Source organism: Hevea brasiliensis, chromosome 13 (genome assembly GCF_030052815.1).
Source record: "Hevea brasiliensis isolate MT/VB/25A 57/8 chromosome 13, ASM3005281v1, whole genome shotgun sequence".
NCBI lineage: Eukaryota > Viridiplantae > Streptophyta > Magnoliopsida > Malpighiales > Euphorbiaceae > Hevea > Hevea brasiliensis.
In genome coordinates this window covers 16,879,043-16,902,165 of record NC_079505.1, presented here as the reverse complement: position 1 = coordinate 16,902,165, position 23,123 = coordinate 16,879,043, and the positions used below count along the sequence as shown (strand labels likewise).

The 23,123-nt window shown below is 34.1% G+C and overlaps 2 protein-coding genes, 1 non-coding gene and 1 pseudogene across 5 annotated transcripts; 1 reads left to right on the top strand and 3 right to left on the bottom strand.

Annotated features, from left to right (window-relative positions):
- Positions 1–228: 228 nt before the first annotated feature.
- Positions 229–2,914, bottom strand: LOC110642946 (subtilisin-like protease SBT1.8). Its single transcript, XM_021795150.2, has 2 exons — positions 1,149–2,914; positions 229–997 (listed from the first exon to the last, which is right to left on the bottom strand). The coding sequence occupies exons 1-2, from the start codon at positions 2,767–2,769 to the stop codon at positions 369–371; spliced, it is 2,250 nt and encodes a 749-aa protein (XP_021650842.2). The 5' UTR covers positions 2,770–2,914; the 3' UTR covers positions 229–368.
- Positions 2,915–4,379: 1,465 nt separating this feature from the next.
- LOC131168951 (subtilisin-like protease SBT1.8) lies at positions 4,380–7,500 on the bottom strand (annotated as a pseudogene).
- Positions 7,501–9,185: 1,685 nt separating this feature from the next.
- On the bottom strand, positions 9,186–9,290 carry LOC131172253 (U6 spliceosomal RNA). Its single transcript, XR_009142736.1, has one exon. It is a non-coding gene; the product is annotated as a U6 spliceosomal RNA (small nuclear RNA).
- A 7,243-nt stretch (positions 9,291–16,533) lies between these two features.
- Positions 16,534–21,716, top strand: LOC110642944 (disease resistance protein RPV1-like). Of its 3 annotated transcripts, none has more exons than XM_058131903.1 (5): positions 16,534–17,066; positions 18,086–19,190; positions 19,278–19,547; positions 19,659–20,597; positions 20,833–21,716. In XM_058131903.1, the coding sequence occupies exons 1-5, from the start codon at positions 16,582–16,584 to the stop codon at positions 21,496–21,498; spliced, it is 3,465 nt and encodes a 1,154-aa protein (XP_057987886.1). In that variant the 5' UTR covers positions 16,534–16,581; the 3' UTR covers positions 21,499–21,716. The 3 variants fall into 3 exon arrangements, with proteins under 3 accessions (XP_057987886.1, XP_057987884.1, XP_057987887.1); XM_058131901.1 differs by having other exon boundaries at positions 19,275–19,547; XM_058131904.1 differs by having other exon boundaries at positions 16,930–17,066; positions 18,181–19,190; positions 19,275–19,547.
- Positions 21,717–23,123: the final 1,407 nt, after the last annotated feature.

Below are 23,123 nucleotides of genomic sequence, written 5' to 3'. Positions count from 1 at the left end.
CACATTGAAAAAAGATAGAATAAGTGAGATATATATAAGTAGGAAGGGCTCATAAATCCATTGCTTTAAGATTTTAGATTAAATGTGGTGTCAAACCCACGTATTTTTTCACAAGGCCTATTAATGCTCGAGTAAGTTAGTGAAGTAATTGCTTTGTTCAAAAGAGATCATACAAGCTCAATAAACCGAAACTGTTGAGAATATACAAGTGAAAATTTTCACATTGGATTATAAAACCAAGCAGTTTATTTTAACTAATAAAACATGATACAATTCGATTACATGGTAATACAAGTTATTTTTAACTAACAAAACATATTCCACACTTGTATATAATGATGAGCTCTTTCAGGATCAAAGCTAGTTTCTCATGGCCATGTAACTGCGACTGGGCTACTAACTTTGTACTGAGCATTACTCCATACAATCCAACCAAAGGCAGCTTTAAGATTAGACTTTTTATCTTTCTTGTCCATAAATGTAACTGTATATCTCTGCTTTTCCCCTACACTTTTAAAAACCAGCTTAGTTGGTTTCACAGTCACAGCCACAGTTGATGGAGCAGTCACCTTCACTTTGTATGTTGAATTGATCTGACCAACGTTTGTCAATTCACGACTGTATTGGACAATTGAATTGCTTCCAAACAATACTGAAAATGATGGGTAATTGAGCTCACCAGGATCACTAAATTTTCTTGAACAAGAGGGATTTGGGTTTTCAAGAAATAAACACCAGAATTTTAAGTATTCTTCGTCAGAAGTATCATAAACGAGTCCAGGAGAAAGAGCTTTCTGTGGGTTTACATAACCGGACCCATACGCCCATGGGTTGGAAGATGAACCGGTAACAACATCTCGAATTGGGGAGTTGGTATTATCAATATTGTAGGCAGTAGTCATGATTGCAGATTTGATTGCACTTGGACTCCAATTTGGATGTGCAGCTTTCATTAATGCAGCTATTCCACTCACATGTGGACATGCCATAGATGTTCCTGAGAAAATTTCACCATCCTAACATTAAACTGAACTGGTTGGTATGGGAAAAACTTAGCTAGAGCTAGTTAATGGACTCAAGACACAAATTTCCCAAGTTGGCGCATATACAATCTAGAATTGGAATGAATATAATAGATCGAGTAATACCTGAAATAACATTGAACTTGACGATCCTGTTATCTAGCTTCAGGCTAGATGGACCTATGGCTTCAGACCATGCAGCCAGGATGTTAACTCCAGGAGCTATAATATCTGGCTTCAAGATCTGTGGTGTCACCGGATTCGGCCCTCGAGAGCTAAAATCTGCCACCATTGGTGATGGCTGTACGTTTACTACCGTTCCATCAAAGCCAAGTGTAGCTCTGGGATTAGGATCAGTTTTCTCATACTGTTTGATTAAGTCACCTACCTTCTTCCCCACTGCCACAGTCGGCAACAAGTGGCTTTCAGCTGATAATTCTTTCACAGATACAAAGTTTACTAGTATCATCCCAACACCTCCTGCCCTGCGCACCACTAGACCTTTCTCTACAGATCCGATTCCTCCTATATCACAGATCACCACCTTGCCATGCACCAACGCTGGTTCAAGTGTACCATCCAAACAATAATTGCTCGAACTATTCTTTCCCCTATGGTAAACCAACCCCACTAGCTTACTCCTCATTCTTGGTCCATTGTAGATAGACATACCTTTGAATAGCTGTTTGTTACCAAGCAAAGCATAAGCCCGGAAGTCCCTGTCTACACTCCCGGCACCAACCGTCATAACCCATGGAGCTACGTTCACTATTGAGGATTTTCTAGGTCCTGCATTACCAGCTGCGACGCTGACGAAAACTCTCTTACTCATTGCGAATAATGCACCATAAGCAATTGGGTCTAGATAATGTTGTTCTGGTTTAGAGGCAAGCGAGATAGAGAGAACATCAACACCATCTGAAATAGCACTTTCCATCCCCGCTAGAACATCGGCTCCACGACAATTGTCGCTTCCTAAACAGACCTTATAGCTTGCCAATCGGGCACGAAAAGCTACTCCTCGGGCAGTGCCCTTCGCATAACCGAACAAACTCACATTCTCAACAGGTGACCCTGCAGCTATACTAGCACAGTGCGTTCCATGGCCGTCATAGTCCCGAGGTGAGATAACACCAACATGATTCGACCCAGATACTTGTTTCTCGTGTGCTCTTAAGAAATAACGAGCGCCAATTAGCTTCTTATTGCAGAGTCTTTTATTGAAATCCTTACCAGACATGCATTTTCCCTTCCATCGTTTTGGAATCCCCGGCATCCCCTTGTCGTCAAAGCTTTTGGACTCTGCCCACACGCCAGAATCAATAACTCCTATGATGACATCCTGAGAAGCATGTTCAATTTCTTCAAATCGACGCCCGTCACTCAAGCCGAAGCTGGAGTTGAGACCAAGGAATTGTGGGGTGCGTGTGGTCTGAGCAGAGTAGACTCTATCTTCAAACACATTAAGGACAGCATCCTTGTTCCTAAGAGATTCAGCTTCTTGAGGATCGAGATAAGCAGCGAAGCCATGAAATGCGGTGGTGTAGGTGTAGAGAATGGAATCAGAGGTGGAAATTAAGGATTGATACCAGTCATGGTGAGTGGCATGTGAGAGAGGCTTGGAGTTGTGATTCATATGAACAATATAAGTTTGCTTGGAGGTGGCTGAGAGCAGAGAGAGGGTTGAGAAGAGGACTAGAGCGAACAACCAAAGCTTTCCCATGGAACCCGGTGTTATTGGGTTCATGGTTTGAGAGAAGAAGCAAGCAAGTTCGTCCTTATAAATCCTTACAAACAGCCTGAGATCAATTGTTTTACACTGATTGATACTATTTCCTATTGAAAGCTTGCATACTTGGCAAGAAAAATCAAGTTAAGGAATATATAAGTATGGAATTTCCATGTTAGAAAAAGACAAGATAGGATGAGTGAGACGCATAGATTTATCTGTTTTGGGTTGAATGTGGTATTTTTTCATTAAACCTATTAAGAAGTATTCTCCCTAAGTGCTTTGGACTTCCCATATCTCTAATAAGTAATAGTATCAGAGCCTTGATTTAGTAATGAACGAGTATCAGTGATTCTCGTGATGCTCTTCTCGTGATGCTACACATGGATGAAAGAATCAGGTAACTCCTAGTAGGCTCAACGGAGAAGAGTAAATTATGCTTTGAGCTCCCCAGATCTCGACGAAAGCCACCTCTTCCTCAATTTCATCAAGACAAGGCAGGGCACCAAACGACAAGAAGTGGTTAGCATGACTTCACTTGATGAAGCACATTGTGAGTAATGAAAGTCCACGTGCAATAGAGTAACCAAATTCTACAGCCACGTATACACAAGTCATGCTTTCAACTGGAATCTCACCTCTGTTTCCAGTGTTTATAGAGCATGCATAAGAGCAAGTGGAAATTTACTTTATCATTTACAAAAGTTTATTCAATTTAACCAACAAGTGGTTTGATGAATCAGTGTTATGGAGTTGATCAGCAAACTTTACTTAGAAGTTAAAATTTTAAAGTTGTTTTTATTAAAAAAGTTTTATTTGAATATCACTATAGAAGTATAGAAATAACCTTTTAAATTAAATAAAAAAAATTAATACCAAAAAGAATTTAAATAAATTAAGTCTCTCATATTATTTAGAAATTAAATTAATTAAAGTATTTTATATTATCAGTGTATGTTTTGAGTTTTTTTTTCTTTTATTAATTTAAACTGTTTAATTGACTTATGTTTTTTTTTGGATTTTTATAATAAAATTGTGCTTATAAAAAAAAGCATTTTATATTATTTTTATTTATATAGATTTAAAGCTCAATTATATCTTTTTTCTGACTTCTAATTAAGAACATGCATAAGTGTAAGTGCTCAAAATTACTATTAGGCAATTCTTACTTAGACTAAGTTTACCATGATTTCACAATGCATAAGAAAATTTTTATTTAAATTTAGTCTATCACATTGTAAGATTTATATATTAAATAAATAAAGTTCATTATATATTTTACATCTTAAATTTATGATAGATTGAATTTCAATAAAAAAATTATTTATTAAATAAATAGATTTCATAGATTCGATTTGCGTCTTGAGTTTGATAGGTAAAAACAAAAATTTCTCAATATATAATTCCCTTTGAATAAACTTCATTATTATTTAATTGAAATTCTGTATACCCCATTGCCTTCTTTTATTCTAGAAAAACACTCTTAGCCAAACCACTGGCAAAAAAAAAGAAAAGGCTAAGCAACTGAAAGACAACCATAAAATCCTTACGCACCAGGCTTTGCCAAACCATTAGCAACGGATTCCACCTTCCATTAATTGGTTTTACAAGCACACAACCACAAGTATTCAAGTCTCTTTCTTTGATGAGTCAACTTGTGATATCATGTCCCATGTAAATGCAACTGGGCTTCTAACTATGTATTGACCATATCTCCAAGAAATTGAACCAAATGCAGCTTCAGCAGTTGGCTTCCTATTTTTTCTGGCCATAAATGTTACTGTATATTTAAGCTTTTCTCCTGCATTCTTAAAAAACAACTTTCTTGGTTTCACTATCACTGCCACAGTTGATGGTGCAATCACTGCCACTTCATATGTAGACTCTGCAACGCCTACATTTGTAAGTTCATGAGTCTACTTAATTACTTTCTTGTTTTCAAACAAGACCCAGAACGATGGGTAATTGAACTCACCAAGATCAGTAAATTGTTTTATACAAGTGAGATTTGGATTTTGGGTCATTGCTCGGATAATTTCAAGGGGATAATTGAGTGAACACAAGAATTTTGTATACTCTTCATTGGGGATATCATAAATGAGGCCAGGAGAGAATGCTTTCTTTGGATTTACATGACCAGATCCATATCCCTACGGGTTTGAAGTTGCAACAGTCTTAGCATCTCGTGTAGAAGGGTTGGTGTTGTCGATAGTGTAAGCAGTTGTCATGAGAGCTGATTTAATTGCACTTGGGCTCCAACTTGGATGTGCTGCTTTTAGTAATGCAACTATTCCACTTACGTGTGGGCATCCCATGGATGTCCCTGACAAAATTTCACCGTAAATATTAACATAATAATAGCATTAAGATCAATTAATGGAAGAAGGGATTTTTATAGGTACTCAATCGTCTCCAACTCCTGCAGAGTTGGGAGGTCTCGGATTGGATTCCAGTCGGAACTAATTCTATCAAAACAAATAGAAAGGTGAAGGGATTTCGTGGCTTAAACCTCTCACCCAGGCAAGCCACTAGAATTAACTGAGCAATACCTGTTATGATGTTGAATTTAGTCATCCTGTTATCCTACATCAAGGGAGTTGGACTTACAGCTTCAGGCCATGCAGCTAGGATGTTTACACCAGGAGCTATAATATCAGGCTTCAAGATCTTTTGTGTTAGCGGATTTGGACCTCTCGAACTAAAAGAAGCCACCATTGGTGATGGTCGAACATTTACCACCATCCCACGAAATCCAAGAACAACAGTGGGATTCACATCGGTTTTCACATAATTCTTAAACAAATTGCCCATTTTCTTCGCCACTCCCACCGTCGGCACCAATGGGCTGACAGCAACCAACTCTTTCATTGCCACTCTGTCCACCAGTATCATCCCAACGCCTCCGGCCTTGAGCACCAGGACATCTTTTTTTGAAGGATTGTTTGTCCCTCTATCACAGATCACCACTTTGCCATGCGACAACGCTGGTTCAAGTGTACCAGCCAAACATAAATTACTGGAGCTATTCTTTCCCTGATGGTAGACCAAGCCCACTGGCTTATTCCCCATTCTTCTTCCGCTGTAGAGAGAGACACGCCTGAACACTCGTTTGTTTCCAAGCAAAACATAAGCCGGAAAATCTCGATCTATACTACTTGCACCGACTGTGATAATCCATGGAGCCACGTTTCCTACAGAGGATTCATTAGGTCCAGTGATACCTGCTGAACAGGAGACGAAAATACCCTGTTGCATTGCAAAGAATCCACCTACAGCAATTGGATCCCGATAATAGGGAGCAGGTTCAACTTTATGAGAGCCAATGGAGAGAGAGAGCACATCAACCCCATCTAGAATAGCCCTTTCTATCCCTGCGAGAATATCAGCTCCTGCACAACCTCTCCAACATACCTTGTAGCTTGCCACCCGAGCCCGAACAGCAATTCCACGAGCGGTACCTCTCGCAAAACCGGGATTTTTACCCAAAGGGTGTAATAAAAAAAAAAATTATATCATGGATTTGAGTTTAATTACAAAAAAAGAGTGAATTGTGCTGAAAAAGTTGAGGATAGAATGATAATTATAATAGCGTTTTGAGGATTCGGAGCTTATTTATAATAATATGTACTATTTAAAAATATAAACAAAAATTGGACCCTATAAATTTTCTTTAAACTTTTTAATTATTTTATTTTATATTTTAAATAAAATATAAATATTATTTTAATAAATAAAATTATAATAATTAATATTATATATTATAATATTTTTATTATAAAAAATTATTTTTTTATTTAAAATTAAATTAAAATTTAATGAAGTAAAAATTAAAATTAAAAAATAAAAAATTTTAAGAAAAGTTAAAGGTTTCGCTCTCAGCTATTCCATCTCAATATGATTCACCCATTTTAAGTAATTAAACTTAAATCCTCTCTTTTTTTTTTGTATAATTTTTTTTATTACACCCTTTGGGTAAAAATCCCCGCAAAACCGAACATACTCGCATTTGCCACAGGTGACCCAGCAACTTTACTAGCAGTGTGCGTTCCATGCCCTATATAGTCTCTAGGCGAGACAATACCCTTCCACCCAGGTTCTTTTTTCTCGTGTGCTTCTATGAAATAACGAGCTCCAATTAACTTCCTATTGCAAGTGCACGATCGAAATCAGGAGTTGAGTCGCATTTTCCCTTCCATCGTTTTGCGACCTCAGGCAAGCCTGTGTCATCGAAACTTTTTGATTCCGGCCACACCCCCGTATCAAGAACTCCAACAATAACATCTTGAGAAGCTTGTTCGATTTCTTGAAATTCTCTTCCATCATCAATCAAGCCAAAGTTGTAATCGAGACCAAGGAATTGTGGAGTGCGAGTGGTTTGTACAGAGTAGACTCTGTCCTCAAAGACATTAAGGACAACATCCATGTTGCTAAGAGAGTCGGCTTCTTGACGGGAGAGATAGGCAGCGAAGCCGTGAAATGAGGTGGTATAGGTGTAGAGGATGGAATCAGAGGTGGTAGTGAGGGATTGGTACCAATCGTGGTGAGTGGCATATGAGTGAGGCTTGGAGTTGCGATTCATGTGAACGATATAAGTTTTCTTAGCGGTGGTAGTGCGCAGTAAGAGAGTAGAAAGGAGGACCAGAGCAAGGAACCAAATGCCTGCCATGGAATCCGGGAAAGCTACGATAGATCGAGTGAAACAGTGACCAAGAATTCATCCTTAAATGCAGGTTTGCGATGTAACAACAACAAAAGCTTAATAATAATAATAAATAAATAAATCCAAACATTTTTATATAATAATATTTCAAAATTTTTAATTTTAATAATTTTATTCAAATTATTTGAAATTATTATAATTTTATCTAATTTTATTAATCAAATCTTTAATTTTATTTCATAATTTGTCTAGAGTTACTTATAAAAATTTAACCTATCAATATCACTAATTAATGATATCTATGAGACATTAATGATAATGAAATTTGAATTTAGGTACGTAGAATTCGACACTTTTATTTCTTAAATTATCGAGTGTTTAATTTTCATATAAGTACTCATTAAAAATATTTTACTTCTTAATAAATCAATATGGTATGAACAAAATTAATTTTAATCTATTAAATTGAGATATTTGTAAAATATATAAAAAAAATATAATGAAATTTAAATGTGATGAGAAGAAAAAGTGAGGAAAAAAAAACATTTAATTTAGTCACGATAGTAAAAGATTTTGTGTATTATAAATATTAATATAAAATTATGAAATATTAATAGTAGTTAACAAAATTAAATTATTATGAGCAGCTATGAATCAATTGAAAAAATAAATGTAAATTTAAAATTAATTAAAAAAATTAGATCAAATTAATGTAATTTTAGAAATTTAACTAAAATTTTAAATAAATTACAGAATATATAATTTATTATTATTATTGTATCCACCATTCAATCTGCATAGATATTAGTTAACAATTGGATTTTAAAAGAAAATGATTAAGCAAATGGCGAGATCCACCAAAACGACAAGAACTAAAAACACGACAAGCAGTGACTATGACTCACTATCATGATTACTATTTCACTTCAACACGTTGTGGCTGCTGCAGGAATCGGACTTCATGCAAGTTCAAGTGCTGCAGACTAGCCACCTCTACAAGCCATCATCAGACCTTGGAAAAATTATACCATGTAATGGATGTGTTACGATTGCTAAAAGACAATTTTAGTGAGAAATTTATGAGTTTCTAGACAATTTTTTTTACAAATGGATTTTTTAATAGTGAGTTCTAATAATGCAGCCTGCTTTTCACATAGTTCAACTTAACTTTAATTGTAACGATCGGGCTCCAATCATTAGAGGAATTGGTGGAATGGAGAACTTCCTAGGAGGTCACCCATCCTAGGATTTCTCTTAAGCGAGCACGCTTAACCTTCGAGTTCTTCCAACTCTCCAGGCCATTCAACCAAAAGGCGCCTCTAGTGATTAGTTTTCCCATTTTATATATCATTACTTTTTGAACCCAAGACCATCTCCGTACTTTGCTGATGTGGGATTTGCTTAAGGGACCTTTCTCCCCCCCTTTCGGGACTCAGCGTCTTCGTTGAGATTTGCCCCACCATCGCTCAAGAGGTCACACGAGTGGCTCTGATACCAATTGTAATGATCGGGCTCCAACCACTAGAGGAATTGTCCGCTTTGGTCATAAGCCTCACGGTTTTGTCCCATAGGTGGAATGGAGAACTTCCCAGGAGGTCACCCATCCTAGGATTTCTCTCAAGCGAGCACGCTTAACCTTGGAGTTCTTCCAACTCTCCAGGCCATTCCACCAAAAGGCGCCTCTAGTGATTAGTTCCCCCATTTTATATATCATTACTTTTTGAACCCAAGACTATCTCCGTGCTTTGCCGATGTGGGATTTGCCTAAGGGACCTTTAATTTGGACCATTTCTCGATTTTTGAATGTCATCCTTGCGCAGGGGCCATGCTAATCTTCTCTGTATCGTTCCAATTTTATAGAAAGAAATAGTTGCATCACATGCATGAGCCTTTAGATAGAGTCGAGGTGACACCAATGCAGATATGTTCTTTGTCTGTTTTATAGGATCGATGGCATCTGATCCTTCAGAGCACGGACCTCTAGGACTGATAGAGGAGGAAGTAGAGAGTCACGCACCTGCTCCTAGTAGGGGGAGAAGTGGTAGTAGAGCAGAGTCATCTCGAGGTACTGTGAGTAGGGCAAAGCAGGCCTTATATGAACAGATGACACAGCTATTCCGTTAGGTCGCCGGAGCCATTCCTCAGCCACAGCCACCTCCATAGCCATAGCCACCACCACCACCACCACCACCTGTATAGCCACCTCCACCCCCACAGCCGCAACCTGTACACAGATCTCCACTAGAGAGACTGCGGAAGTATGGGGCAGTTGACTTCAGAGGTAAGAGGGATGATGATCCAGTCGCAGCAGAGTATTGGCTAGAGAGGACAAAGAGGGTATTACAGGTTACCGCACCCAGGCAGCTTGGAATGTGCTCTGTCATTGCTACAGGAGGATGCATATAGATGGTGGGTGACAGTATCTAGAGTAGTACAGCCTGCACAGATCACCTGAGAGTTCTTTCTGGCTGAATTCAGAAAGAAATACATCAGCCATGTGTACTTGGAGGCTAGAAAGAGAGAATTCCTGGTACTGAGGCAGAGGCAACTTATAGTCTCCGAATATGAGCGGGAATTCGTGAGACTTAGTGAATATGCATTAGAGCTAATGCCTACAGAGGTTGATAAGTGCAGAAGGTTTGAGGATGGACTGAATGATAACATCCGACTAATAGTTACATCTCACCACTTCACAGATTTCTCCCTATTGGTAGCATCAGCCCTTGATGTGGAGAGAGTCAGAAATGAAGAGCAGTCCAGAAAGGATAGGCAATGCAAGAGAGGTCCTGGACAGGGCCAGTTTAGTGCACCAGTTACTAGTAGTAAGAAGCATAAGGGTTCACAGAGCCATACACAAGGCCAGAGGGGCCAGTCTAGAGTATCTATAGCTTGTTCCCGATGCAGAACAAGAGAATCAATTTGGTGCAGAATGTACCCACTGTGGCAGGATACACAGAGGGGAGTGTCGACTGTTGACTGGTAGATGTTTCAGATGTGGGTCTACAGATCATTTCATACGAAGTTGTCCACAGGAGAGTGCTCTCACTACACTACCACTGACTGAGAGGTCTGCCCCAATAGTGAAAAGGGGTAGAAGACCTGTGAGGCTTGAGATAGCTGGTACATCATAGAGGGCTTCTGAGATTACAGAACTGCCCAAGGTTGGAGTAGCACCCCGTATGTACGCTATGACTCGAGAGGAGCCAAATCTGGTAGACGTTATTAGAGGTACATTTCCTAATTATAATACCTTTAAGTATGTATTGCTAGACCCTAATTATATTCACCCCTATATATACATTATATCTCCTGTTAAAAAGAGGATACCGAAAGATGGATTAGAAGATGACATGCTTGTCACCAACCTTTTGAACCATAAGGTTATGGTAGATTATCAACCGAAAAGGATCATATCAAAGATAATAGATAGAAATGAGAAGGAGGCGGTATATGAGATGAAAAAAGATGAGTACAGAACTGGTTGAGAAAAAAAAAAAAAGAGGCGCCTTTTGGTGGAATGGCCTGGAGAGTTGGAAGAACTCCAGGGTTAAGCGTACTCGCTTGAGAGAAATCCTAGGATGGGTGACCTCCTGGGAAGTTCTCCATTCCACCTATGGGACAAAACCGTGAGGCTTATGGCCAAAGCGGACAATTCCTCTAGTGGTTGGAGCCCGATCGTTACAATTGGTATCAGAGCCGCTCACGTGTCCTCTTGGACGATGGTGGGGCAAACTTCAATGAGAGCGTTGAGTCTCGAAAGGGGGTGATAAAGGTCCCTTAGGCAAATCCCACATCGGCAAAGCATGGAGTTGGTCTTGGGTTCAAAAAGTAATGATATATAAAATGGGGGAACTAATCACTAGAGGCGTCTTTTGGTGGAATGGCTTGGAGAGTTGGAAGAACTCCAAGGTTAAGCGTGCTCGCTTGAGAGAAATCCTAGGATGGGTGACTTCCTAGAAAGTTCTCCATTCCACCTATGGGACAAAACCATGAGGCTTATGGCCAAAGTGAACAATTCCTCTAGTGGTTGGAGCCCAATCGTTACAATTAGTATCAGAGCCACTCGCGTGACCTCTTGAGCGATGGTGGGGCAAACCTCAGCGAGGACACAGAGTCCCGAAAGGGGGGGAGAAAGGTCCCTTAGGCAAATCCCACATCGGCAAAGCACGGAGATGGTCTTGGGTTCAAAAAGTAATGATATATAAAATGGGGGAATTAATCACTAGAGGTGCCTTTTGGTGGAATGGCCTGGAGAGTTGGAAGAACTCCAGGGTTAAGTGTGTTCGCTTGAGAGAAATCCTAGGATGGGTGACCTCCTTGGAAGTTCTCCATTCCACCTATAGGACAAAACCGTGAGGCTTATGGCCAAAGCGGACAATTCCTCTAGTGGTTAGAGCCCGATCGTTACATTAATAATTTGTAGTGCATGGTGATATATATTAATTAGTGTCAAAGTCTGTCTCATTTTAAGAGAGTCGATATTGTAGCCTAGACTTATTGTATAAAGATAGGTTATTTGATGTGTAGGATGCTAACTGTGATTAATGTGGTCATGATCAATAAAGACATTAGTTCTCTAAGTATGGGGTATTGTTGCGATCCCACATTATTAAGGAATAACTTTAGTAAGAGATTAATAAGTTAATCCTCAAGGCAAATCAATTTTTAAGAATTAGTTTTACCCAAACGGCCTATTTCTCATATGATTCAACCTTAATAACTTGTGATGTATAACAATTTATCATTACATATATATAATAATTTCATTATAATAATTAATTATGATAAGTTCCATATAAATTTTATCCTAACTAACCATTATAATAAAATTATTATATGTGTATCGGTTTCATTTAAAGAATGAATTCATCGTACCTTAGGATTTCAGGTTTGGCCCTGTAATCCTACGGTAGAGATTACACGGGAGAAAGAAGTGTGTAGAGATTAAATATTGATATATATATTTTTTTAATTTATAACAAATGATGAATTAAATTTTCACATAAATAAATTCTCGTGGTTGGATATTATTGTTTCCTACGTTCACAACTGATTGATTCGATCTGTTTAGTTACAAATCGAATTATCACACCTCGTCCTTCATTTATAGAAATAATTAAGGGTAACTAATTAAAAAATTAGTGAAATTTCTCTTAAAACTATTACTAATTGAATATGATAAATTAAATCTGCTTAAAACATTTCAATGTATGTAAAACTGCAGATAACAGCTTGAGCCTGAACTAAATGTTAAATTTTTGGCATTTTGCAACCAGCATGTTCTTTCAATGCCTATTTGAATGGTGGTCTAGTTTCAACCTACACTCAATGAATTAGGGTAATATCATTTTGATTTAGGAGTTAATTTGACTGGTGGTGCAAATGAGTTAATTTGGTTTGGCTGGTCAAGGTTTGATTTAATAAAAGTTTGATTCGATTTAATTTGGTTTGGCTTAGTTCAGCTAGTTTAGAAAATGAGTCGAGTTTGAGTTTAATTTTTAGACTCGTTAAATAAATAAAAACTCAAATTTCATAGTGTTCTGGATAGCAGGCTCGTGAATAGATTCATTTGTAAAAATATTTATATTAATTATTATATTTTATTATACTATAAATATTTATCATTTTATTTATGAATATTGTAAAAATAATATATTGTTTAAAATTATAATATATAAAATATATTTATTAAATATAATTATTTGTAATTTAAATTTAATTTTTTACCAAAATTAAGTTTATATATATATATAAAAGAGTTAATCAAAATTACGTAATTTAAACTTCATATCTCTAAATCTAAAACTCACTCTATAAATGAGTCGAGCTATTCACAAATTATTCGAGAGTCAGCTCGATAAAAGCTTGGTTTGGCTTCGCTCATTTAGAACTTGTTTTCTAAATGAGCCAAACTTGAGCTTATGGATATTTAGTCGGAGCTTGACACGAGTTAAGCTCGAGTTAAAAAAAATTTTGACAAATTAAATTTAAACTTTTCAAAACTCGGCTCAGCTCAATTCGTTTATACCCCTAAATTTGACTTATCATAGTTTTAAAAAAATTTTAAATTAAATTATAGATCGTGAATCTTTTCAACTAAAATATTTTTTGGAAGATTAATTTTATACATTTATGATTATTGTTTCAAATTTTGAATTAATAATGTCAATTAAAATAGTTCAGCTTTAAATTAGATAATTTGAATAGTTTAAATTTTACGTAGGCTGAACATATTATAATTAAACCGCTTTTAATCGAATGGAATTGGTTCGATTTAATTGATCATATCAAAATTTGTCTCATTTACTTGATTAAAAAATAGAAGCAGATAGAGTTTATTCTTAGATTAAGATCATTGTAGAGGTTTAAATTTTTATTAAATGGAAGAGTTGAATTTAGTATGGTGAGAAAATTAATCTAAAATATATCATTCAAAAGTTCAATTTGTCTGATGCATAAAGTCAACTACACTTTCTCAGAAAGTTCATAGGAAAACGAAGGAAATATGCAAGTAAAGCCAAGGCACATATATATTATAGAAATGTTTCTTGTATTCAACTTGTCTCCTCATCATTCTTGAGAGTTTTAATTTCCTTATTCAATGGCTAAAACAAAGGCACAGGAAGCCTCATCCTTCACATTTTGATATGTCACACTTGTTTTTAACTTATAGAGACGAATGTAACTTGAAAAATTGATAGAGTTTCCCCAAAACATTATTAATAAAATATAAACACTTGGTAAAATGATAACATGGATAGTATTTATTTGACATTCTTATCACAATCAACTGAAAGTAATTTTAATTTAATTAAGAACATAAAAAAATATAATTATAGATATTTTTTCTCTTAGCGAGGATCAAGAAATATAATAAAAATAGATTTCTAGTTATCATAAACTTTGTGTCCATATGTATGCCAAAAATCCAAGAAGAAATGTGAATTGCTAGAAGAGCAGCCCGACCTCCTCTAAACTCGAAACCTGATAAAGATAAAGGATAAGTTATGGAAACAAGAACTGCTAAACTGGGATCACCAAAAGAAAATAAAATATTAAAAATAAAAGGGTGAGTATGAATTCATTGAGCCAATAAATAAATAACAAGGAAGAGTAGAAGGTTTCGATAGTCAATAATATCATATGGTAAGCTAAAATACGTTATCATTTCAAATTAACATAATTAAACTGAAATAAAAATATATGCCATAATGATGTTGCAAGAATAATTTCTTGAAATATCATAAAATCTGTAATATCTGTATACATTTATAACATGCTTCTTATAGATGATATTGACATCTCAAACACAATAAAATAAAAATATTGACAACCTGAGAGCAACGTTGAAATCTTTCGTCCAAGAGCGATAAAAATATTGGTCATACATGCACGTATATAACTATCCCAAGTGGCAACACCTAATATAGGCCCATTGTCCATTCCCATTTTTGCATAACAAAAATAATATACAAACATGTACATTTAATGAAAATAACAATGTTACATGTTTATCCTCTCACTTGGCATTGGAGGAAAATGAACCGAAAAGGAAACCAGCTAACCAACAAAAGTGTCCTTAAGACCTACATGTGAAGTAGGAACCCCTACAGATAAATATGACAAGAAATTTGAAGTTTAGAAACAAGACTAAAAATCTAGAATTAATGGTATCAATTAAGATGTCTAGAATGCAAGAATTGAATCCTAGAATTTCTAAAGAAATTCCTCCAAATTCTCAAAGAGTCTCAACAACAAACTAAGACCCATCTGAGCATTATGCAGAATACATATAAATTACCGCATCTTATCCTTAATTAAAAAATTAGTGAAAATTCTCTTAAAAATATCACTAATTGAATATGATAAATTAAATCTGCTTAAAACATATCAACGTATATAAAACTGCAGAAAACAGCTTGAGTCTGAACTAAATGTTCAAACTTTGGCATTTTCTTTCAATGGTGGCTAACTCTTAATGTACACTCAATGTTAAAAGAAAGTCAATATTCCCGATTGAATAACCTACAGTTCGTGAAATATTGAAGTAATACCATCTTTTTTTGACTTGAAAAGTCTCAAGAATGAAAGGAATCCTCCCATTTGCGTTGCTTGATTCGTAAATGGGTAGAGTTGGGCAAGATTAAATTAGATTTTTTAGTTTTATTTTTTTGAATGAATTAGGATAATATCATTTTGAAATTGATTTATCATTGCTTTCAAAAAAGAATTTTGAACTAATTTATAGGTTGCGAATCTTTTCAAAATAAAATATTTTTTTAAAAAATTAATTTTATTCACTTATTTTTATTTTAAATTTAAATTAACAAAGTCAATTAAAACATGTTACCCTACAATAAATCTGAGCTTTAAGCTTTAATAGAATATTTTATATGCTATTAAAATAAAGAAAAATATGAAAATCATATTAACCTGCAACAAAACAATTTTCTAATTCAAATAAATAAAAAAAATTATTCATATCTATCATAATTAAAAAAAAATAAATCATTATAAAATATATTTAAAATTTTTAATGCGTTATTTATTTATTTTATAATAATATGATTATTTTTAAAAATATAAATAAATATTTTTTAAATAATTATTTAATTTTACTTAAAAAAATTATAGCATAATTTAATTATAAAAAAGTCATTGTTTTCCATTTGAAAACAGTTAAACAATAGAATTTTTGTTATAAAAGGAAACAGTGAAAGTTAACACTGCTTTCCAAATCTTAGTTAATGATAAAAAATTGAAAACTAGTTTTTTAATTCTCTATTGGAAAAATTGATATATATAAACACGAATTTTTTTTTTCAATTTTCTTATATTTTTTTTTTCAAAAAAATGTTTCAATTTTCTACGAGTGAACATGCCCTTAAAACTTTATTAAATGGAAGAGTTGAATTTAGTACCATCCAAGAAAACTCATCTATAATATATCATTAAAAAAGTTCAACTTGTCTAATGCATATATATTGGGTCAACTATTATATACAATATAGACAAGAATGCTTGAATGCTGAAAGTCAACTACAAGGGAAAGTTCTTAGCAATGTGAAAGAAATATGCAAGTAAAGCAAATGCACATATATGTTATAGAAATGTTTCTTGCATTCAACTTGTATCCTCATTATTCTTGAGAGTTCTAATTTCCTTATTCAATGGCTAAAGCAAAGGCACAGGAAGCCTCATCTGGATGCAATTATGATGTGTTCTTGAGTTTTAGAGGTGAGGATACTCGTAAGAAATTTACTGATCACCTCTATACAGCTTTGATTCAAGCAGGAATTCACACTTTCAGAGATGATGATGAACTTAAGAAAGGTGAAAACATTGAGATAGGAATCAAGAAAGCTATAGAAGAATCAAGATTATCCATAATTGTGTTCTCCAATGGCTATGCCTCTTCCAGATGGTGCCTAGATGAACTTGTGATGATCACGAAACGTAGCAGAACTGTTGAGCACATTGTGGTGCCAGTCTTCTACGATGTGGATCCAACAGAAGTCTCTGAACAGAGTGGAAGATTTGGTGAAATATTTGCTGCACATGAACAGTATTTCATGGAGGAGATGAATAGGGTGGAGGGATGGAGAGCAGCTCTTAGAGAAGTTGCAGACCTTGGAGGTTTTGTTTTACAGGACAGGTAATTGCCCTGCATTCCCCTGCATAATTTTTTTTACTTGACTCAGAGTACTTCTTTTAAAACTCAAAAGCTTTTGATCGAATCTGATTCATAATGATGCTAATAGTTAAATTATGATTGTATGTGTTGAATCTCAGCCGAAGCCTCATGAAATAATAATAATAATAATAATAATAATAATAATAATAATTTGTTATTTTTATTTTTATGTAGCTTGAATTTTAAATATATCTTCATGAATCAAATTGTGACCTCACAAAAAGTTTCGTGCTACAACATATTAAAATAAAAAGTGAGGTTTGTGTTGGCAGTGGAGGGCATGGGTGGTAGATTTTTGAGATATTACCGAAACATACTTAAGTTAGAGTTTGAGGATTCTGAGTAAACTCTTTTTCACAGAACTTTTTTCTCTTGTATTTTCTGTGGACGTAAACCTTATGATCTAACCATGTTAAATTTTATGTTATTTTTTTCTTTTTTATATATTGTGTTATTATGCGATTATGTGTGTCTTAAATTTGTGTGCTTGTCATAACATAATCTAATTAACAAAAAAGCTAAGAATGAAGGAAAAAATTATGAAAAATATTGAAATTAGTTAAAAATTGTATTAACATTTATTCATTGGCTATCTTTGTTGTATCTTTCCATGTTCACCAAGATTTCTTTAATTAGAGTACTCAAATCTGAAACCTCTATTTTGGTATTGTGGGAAAACTAAGTGTTTCGATATGATTTTTCTTGCTTAGACCAGGTTTATATGGACTTAAGATATAAAATGTATGATGGAATCCACTTATTAAATACATTGGTGGTTCTTGTATCTTGGATCCATGTAGACCGGGTCTAGGTGAGAATTTCCCACAAATCCATGAGTTTTAACCCAGTGACTGGAGTGTCTCTTTGAGGTTTTAGGTTCAAGTTATAATTGGAGTCAATGAATAAAAAAAAGTGTGCATATTCAATTGACTAAATATATTTATTTACTTGTTTGCTTTGATTGCAAATTTGATTTGTAGATATGAGGCCCCATTTATTCGAAATATTGTGAAAGATATTAGGAGTAAACTGAGTCGCAAGGTGCTGAATGTTTCCCCCTATTTGGTTGGAATAGATTTTGATGTTGCAAGAATTAATATTTGGTTACAAGATGTGTCAACCAATACCAGGATAATGATAATTTATGGAATTGGAGGGGTGGGGAAGACAACCATTGCAAAAACAGTTTATAACATGAACTATGACAATTTTGAAGGAAGAAGCTTTCTTGCAAACATTAAAGAAACTTCTGAACAGCTCAATGGTTTGCTTCACATACAAAGACAACTTCTGTCTGATATCCTAAAAGACCAACCAATCAATATTTACAATGTAGATGAAGGAATCATTAAGGTCAAGGAAGCTATATGTTGCAGGAGAGTTCTTATTGTTCTTGATGATGTCGATCATATCGATCAATTCAATGCCATCATTGGAATGCAGAAATGGTTATACCCAGGAAGTAAAATAATCATAACAACTAGATATGCAAGTTTGTTTAATGTTAATTATGAAGGTTGCTTGATACTTAAAATTATGGAATTGGATGATGATTCATCAATGCAGCTCTTTAGTTGGCATTTATTTGGCCAAGATCATCCTCCTGAAGGTTTTGTCAAGGTCTCTAAAAGGGTAGTAAACTACTGCAGTGGACTACCATTGGCTCTTCAGGTTTTGGCTTCTTCACTTCGAGGAAAAAGGGTAGATCTATGGGAAAGTGAATTAAGAAAGTTGGAAGAAATCCCTGATGGCAAGATTCAAAAAATTCTGAGAATAAGTTGTGATTCGCTTCAAGATGATCATGATAAGAACATATTCCTCGACATAGCTTGCTTTTTCGTGGGAATGGATAAAGATTATGTTGTCAAAATACTAGATGAATGTGGTTTCTACACAGTTGTTGGGCTTCAGAATCTCATTGATAGGTGTCTTATAACAGTCAATGAACACAAGCAGATAATGATGCATCAGCTAATTAGAGACATGGGACGAGAAATTGTTCGCCAGGAATCGCCTGAAGATCCTGGAAAACGCAGCAGATTGTGGAACCATGGGGATGCACTTACTGCCTTGAAAGAAAATACTGTAAGAGATGCATCCATTTTCAAGTATATATTTATATCTTTGTGCTTGATCATATTTTCAAATTTTTTTTTTTTTGCACCAAAGCAGGGTTCAGAAGCAGTGAAGGCCCTTACTTTCAGCCCACCAAATGAGGTGGAATTGAAGTTAGAAGGATTGGCAAAGATGCAGAGGCTTAAATTACTCCAACTTTGCAATGTAAAACTCAAAGGAAGCTATGAAGATTTCCCTAAAAATTTGGTATGGTTGAGTTGGCGTGGATTTTCTTTGAAATCTATACCAATCAGTTTTGATCTGGAAAAGCTAGCTGTTCTTGAAATGCCGCATAGCTATCTCAAATGTCTCTGGGAAAGGAACAGGGTATGATGCTAACTTCTTCTTCTTCTACTCCTTTCAGTTTCTGAATTTTATATATATAGAGAATCTGATTTTGTTATTGGTTGCTTCTTTCTTCCATTCATCCATTTTCAGAATCTTCCAAACTTGAAGATCCTGAACCTCAGCCATTCGCATTTTCTTGTTACGACCCCCAACTTCAGAGGACTACCTAATCTCGAGAGATTGATACTCCAAGACTGCATAAACTTGGTTGAGATTGATGAATCTATTGAAGTTCTCCAGAGAATAGTTTTATTAAATCTAAGAGATTGCAAGAATCTCAGGAAGCTTCCAAGGAAACTTGCAAGCCTGAAATCACTTGAGGAACTAGTTTTATCCGGTTGCTTAGAACTCGATGAGCTACCCAAAGTGCTAGCAGAAATGAATTTGAAGGTTCTTGTTGTTGATGGTAATTCCATTAATCAACTAAACTCTACCTCAGATGATGCAAGTAAACTCAACTTCTTGTCTGCTACATCTTGGGATTCAACCTTCCATTCTTGGTTATCACCAAGAAAAGGCCCAAAATCAATGAAATTTTCATTCACCTTTTTACCAAGGACTTTGGTAACTCTAAGCCTTGCTAATTGTAATCTGTTAGATGATCATATTCCCAAAGATCTTAGCATGCTACCTTCCTTGCAACATTTGAACCTTGGTGGTAACCCAATTCATGCTCTGCCAGAAAGTATTAGCAGCCTCACTTCGCTTCGATCTCTTCTGTTAGACCACTGCGAAAGATTGCAATATCTTCCAGAGCTTCCCCCAACTCTGAAGGAATTGGATGTGAACCATTGTAGGTCACTGGAACGAATTACAAACTTACCTAACTTGTTCAGAAGATTGATTTTCAGATCTTATGGCTGTGAAAATCTTGATGAAGTTGAAGGTGCATTCAAATTACAACCCATAAGAAACATTGACATGGAGATGATCACTGCTTTGGGCATGTTCAATTTGGAATCCTTGGAAAGCTTTCAGGTGCAAATGGTTAATTGCTTAACAGGAACTCTAAGAACAACTTCAGTCCAGGTTCTGTCTCACCCTTTCTAAATTCCATTTCATTTCCTAAATTCCTACAATTCCATGTAGGTGTGTATGGTCGGGTTTGGTGCGATTTAGAGTAAATTTAAACCAAAGTAATAAATATAATTTTATATTTTTTAAACCAAAATCATTATCACTTACATATAAAAATAAAATAAAATCAAATATATGCACTTTATGATTAACTCGTTTCATGTATATTTTGATTCCAATGGCACAGGTCTTGCACGAATGTGGAATATTTAGCATTTATATTCCAGGAAGCGAGATTCCAGGATGGTACAGCTACCAAAATGCAGGGCGTTCAATTTCTTTCAATGTGAATCGTGTTCAAGGGCATAAGATAATTGGGTTGAATTTGTGTGTTGTATATGCATTTGATCAACCTGCAAATCCTCGTTCAGATTATAAGATATGTGGTAAACCTTTCACACATATCAAGAACACAAATAACGGTTTATCCTGGAATTACAGCCCAACATTCTACGAGATTCCAGGAGAGCAAGCATATAATCTATGGTTGAGCCATTGGAAGTATGTGGATAAAATGGAAGATGGCGATGAAGTGTTTGTGGGAGTAGGTATGCCTTCGGGTATTCAAGTTATAAGGGTTGGAGTCCATCTTGTCTATGAGGAGGAAAAAGATGGTAGCCAAAGCCAATCAATTACTTCCTCTTCTTGGTATCAAGATCTCAGCAATGCAGATGTCTCAGCATTCCGGCACCGGACTGGGTATATTCTCGGCTATAATCACTATGGCCGTGATGTACAGAAACTTCGTTGGGATACATTACTTAATGGTTTTAATACCAATAACAATCCCCAGGTAAGTACCATGGTCAATATTCTTACTAGGATACACAAGTGTCTGACTGATATGTTGTGACAAAGGGAAATTCTTGCTTGATCTAGTTTATGGTAGACACAAAACACAATATTTACAGTGGAATCCACATGTAAAAGAGGTATTAAGTGTATGATAGGCCAAGTTTCTTAATGTAACAAATTAGGCACTTGACTTCTAGGCTAGTAGCCTGGTGGCTCAAATGCATCTTTACTCAATTAATGTTGTTTCCTAAAGAAAGTTTAGTTTCAAGTTCTGTTTTCAGTTTATTAACACTTTATTTGGAATGTTAAAAATTAAGGGAGAAAGGAAATATTACAAAAAAAAAAAAAAATCTTTCTTCAATTTGTTTAAAGGACAAAGAAAATTTAGAACGGGATAGTCCATAATTAAGTCTAACTTTTTACGGTTAGCCCTTATTGAGCCTAATCTTAATTTATTTATAATTTATAATCTATATAAATATATAAATGATGGGGCGAACTTTTGAGTGAACAAAAATATTTTTATATATTTAATATAACTAGTTATTTTTTAAATGTGCATTGCACGTTCTTTATACTTTAGTTGTGTGTATCATAATTATTATTATTATGACAATATAATAATTTTTTATTTTTTATTACATATATGTTATATGTATACTTATTATTTTTAGATTAAGTTAATGAATATAAAAGTATATCAATGAAAATAATAAATTATTTTGGTGAAATTTACTATGCAAAATTTATTATTATAATATATTTTATAATTTTAAGTGTTTTATAAATATGTAAATTTAATTATTTATTATTTTGTTGGTTCATATATTTTTGTGTCAAATTTAGTCAATAATGAAATGCATGGGTTTATCAAAACTAATTAGTTTTTAACATTATATAATTTTTTATAAAACATATATAATTAATGTGAAAAATTAAAAATTTTTTTAACGCCATTTAAGAGTTTATACATATAATAGTAAAATAAATTGTATTTAGTATAATTTCATATAACGTTAAATTTCTAGTTATTTTTTATTCAATTTTTTAATTTTATTTGATAAAATTATCTCTTGACACTCATATTAATAAGTATCATTTATATTTTTTTTTTTTTATATATATATAATAATATATATTTTTTTTATATATAAAAAAAAAAAAAAAAAAAAATAAGATTGATAAATATATTAATACTAATAAATTATTTATAAATAATAAATTAATAACTAAAATTCTCTTTTTATATAAAAAATAAAAAATCAATACTAATAGAATAAAAAAATACTGATGTTAGTATATTATTATTTTTAATTGAAATAATTATATTAAAAAATATATAAACAATTATTTGATTTATAATAAAATACACTATCAAACTAACTTATAATTTATTTTTAAAATAAATTTTTATATAATTATTTTTTTAAAAGTAAACGTCAAATTTTAACAAAGAAAGTTATTGAATCCAAATAAATAAAAATTCTATTAAATTATGTAATGCTTATATTCATATGAAAATTAGATTATTTTTAAATCAAAATATCAATTTAAGTTTATATTTAAATATAAATTTATTTAATTGTAATAAAAATTCTATATTCAAAATATGATTCCTAATTCTGTTTATACGTATTTATTATTTACTATGCTAGAATAAGATTATCGTATTAAAAGATTAAA

Bases quoted from the DNA above. Each gene is read 5' to 3' on its own strand.
- LOC110642946 (XM_021795150.2), bottom strand. From the start codon at position 2,769: ATGAACCCAATAACACCGGGTTCCATGGGAAAGCTTTGGTTGTTCGCT. The intron at 998-1,148 runs GTATTACTCGAT...AAATTTTCTCAG, and splicing joins CAAGTTCAATGTTATTTCAG to GAACATCTATGGCATGTCCA.
- LOC110642944 (XM_058131901.1), top strand. From the start codon at position 16,582: ATGGCTAAAGCAAAGGCACAGGAAGCCTCATCTGGATGCAATTATGAT. The intron at 19,548-19,658 runs GTATGATGCTAA...ATCCATTTTCAG, and splicing joins GTCTCTGGGAAAGGAACAGG to AATCTTCCAAACTTGAAGAT. The intron at 20,598-20,832 runs GTTCTGTCTCAC...CCAATGGCACAG, and splicing joins TAAGAACAACTTCAGTCCAG to GTCTTGCACGAATGTGGAAT.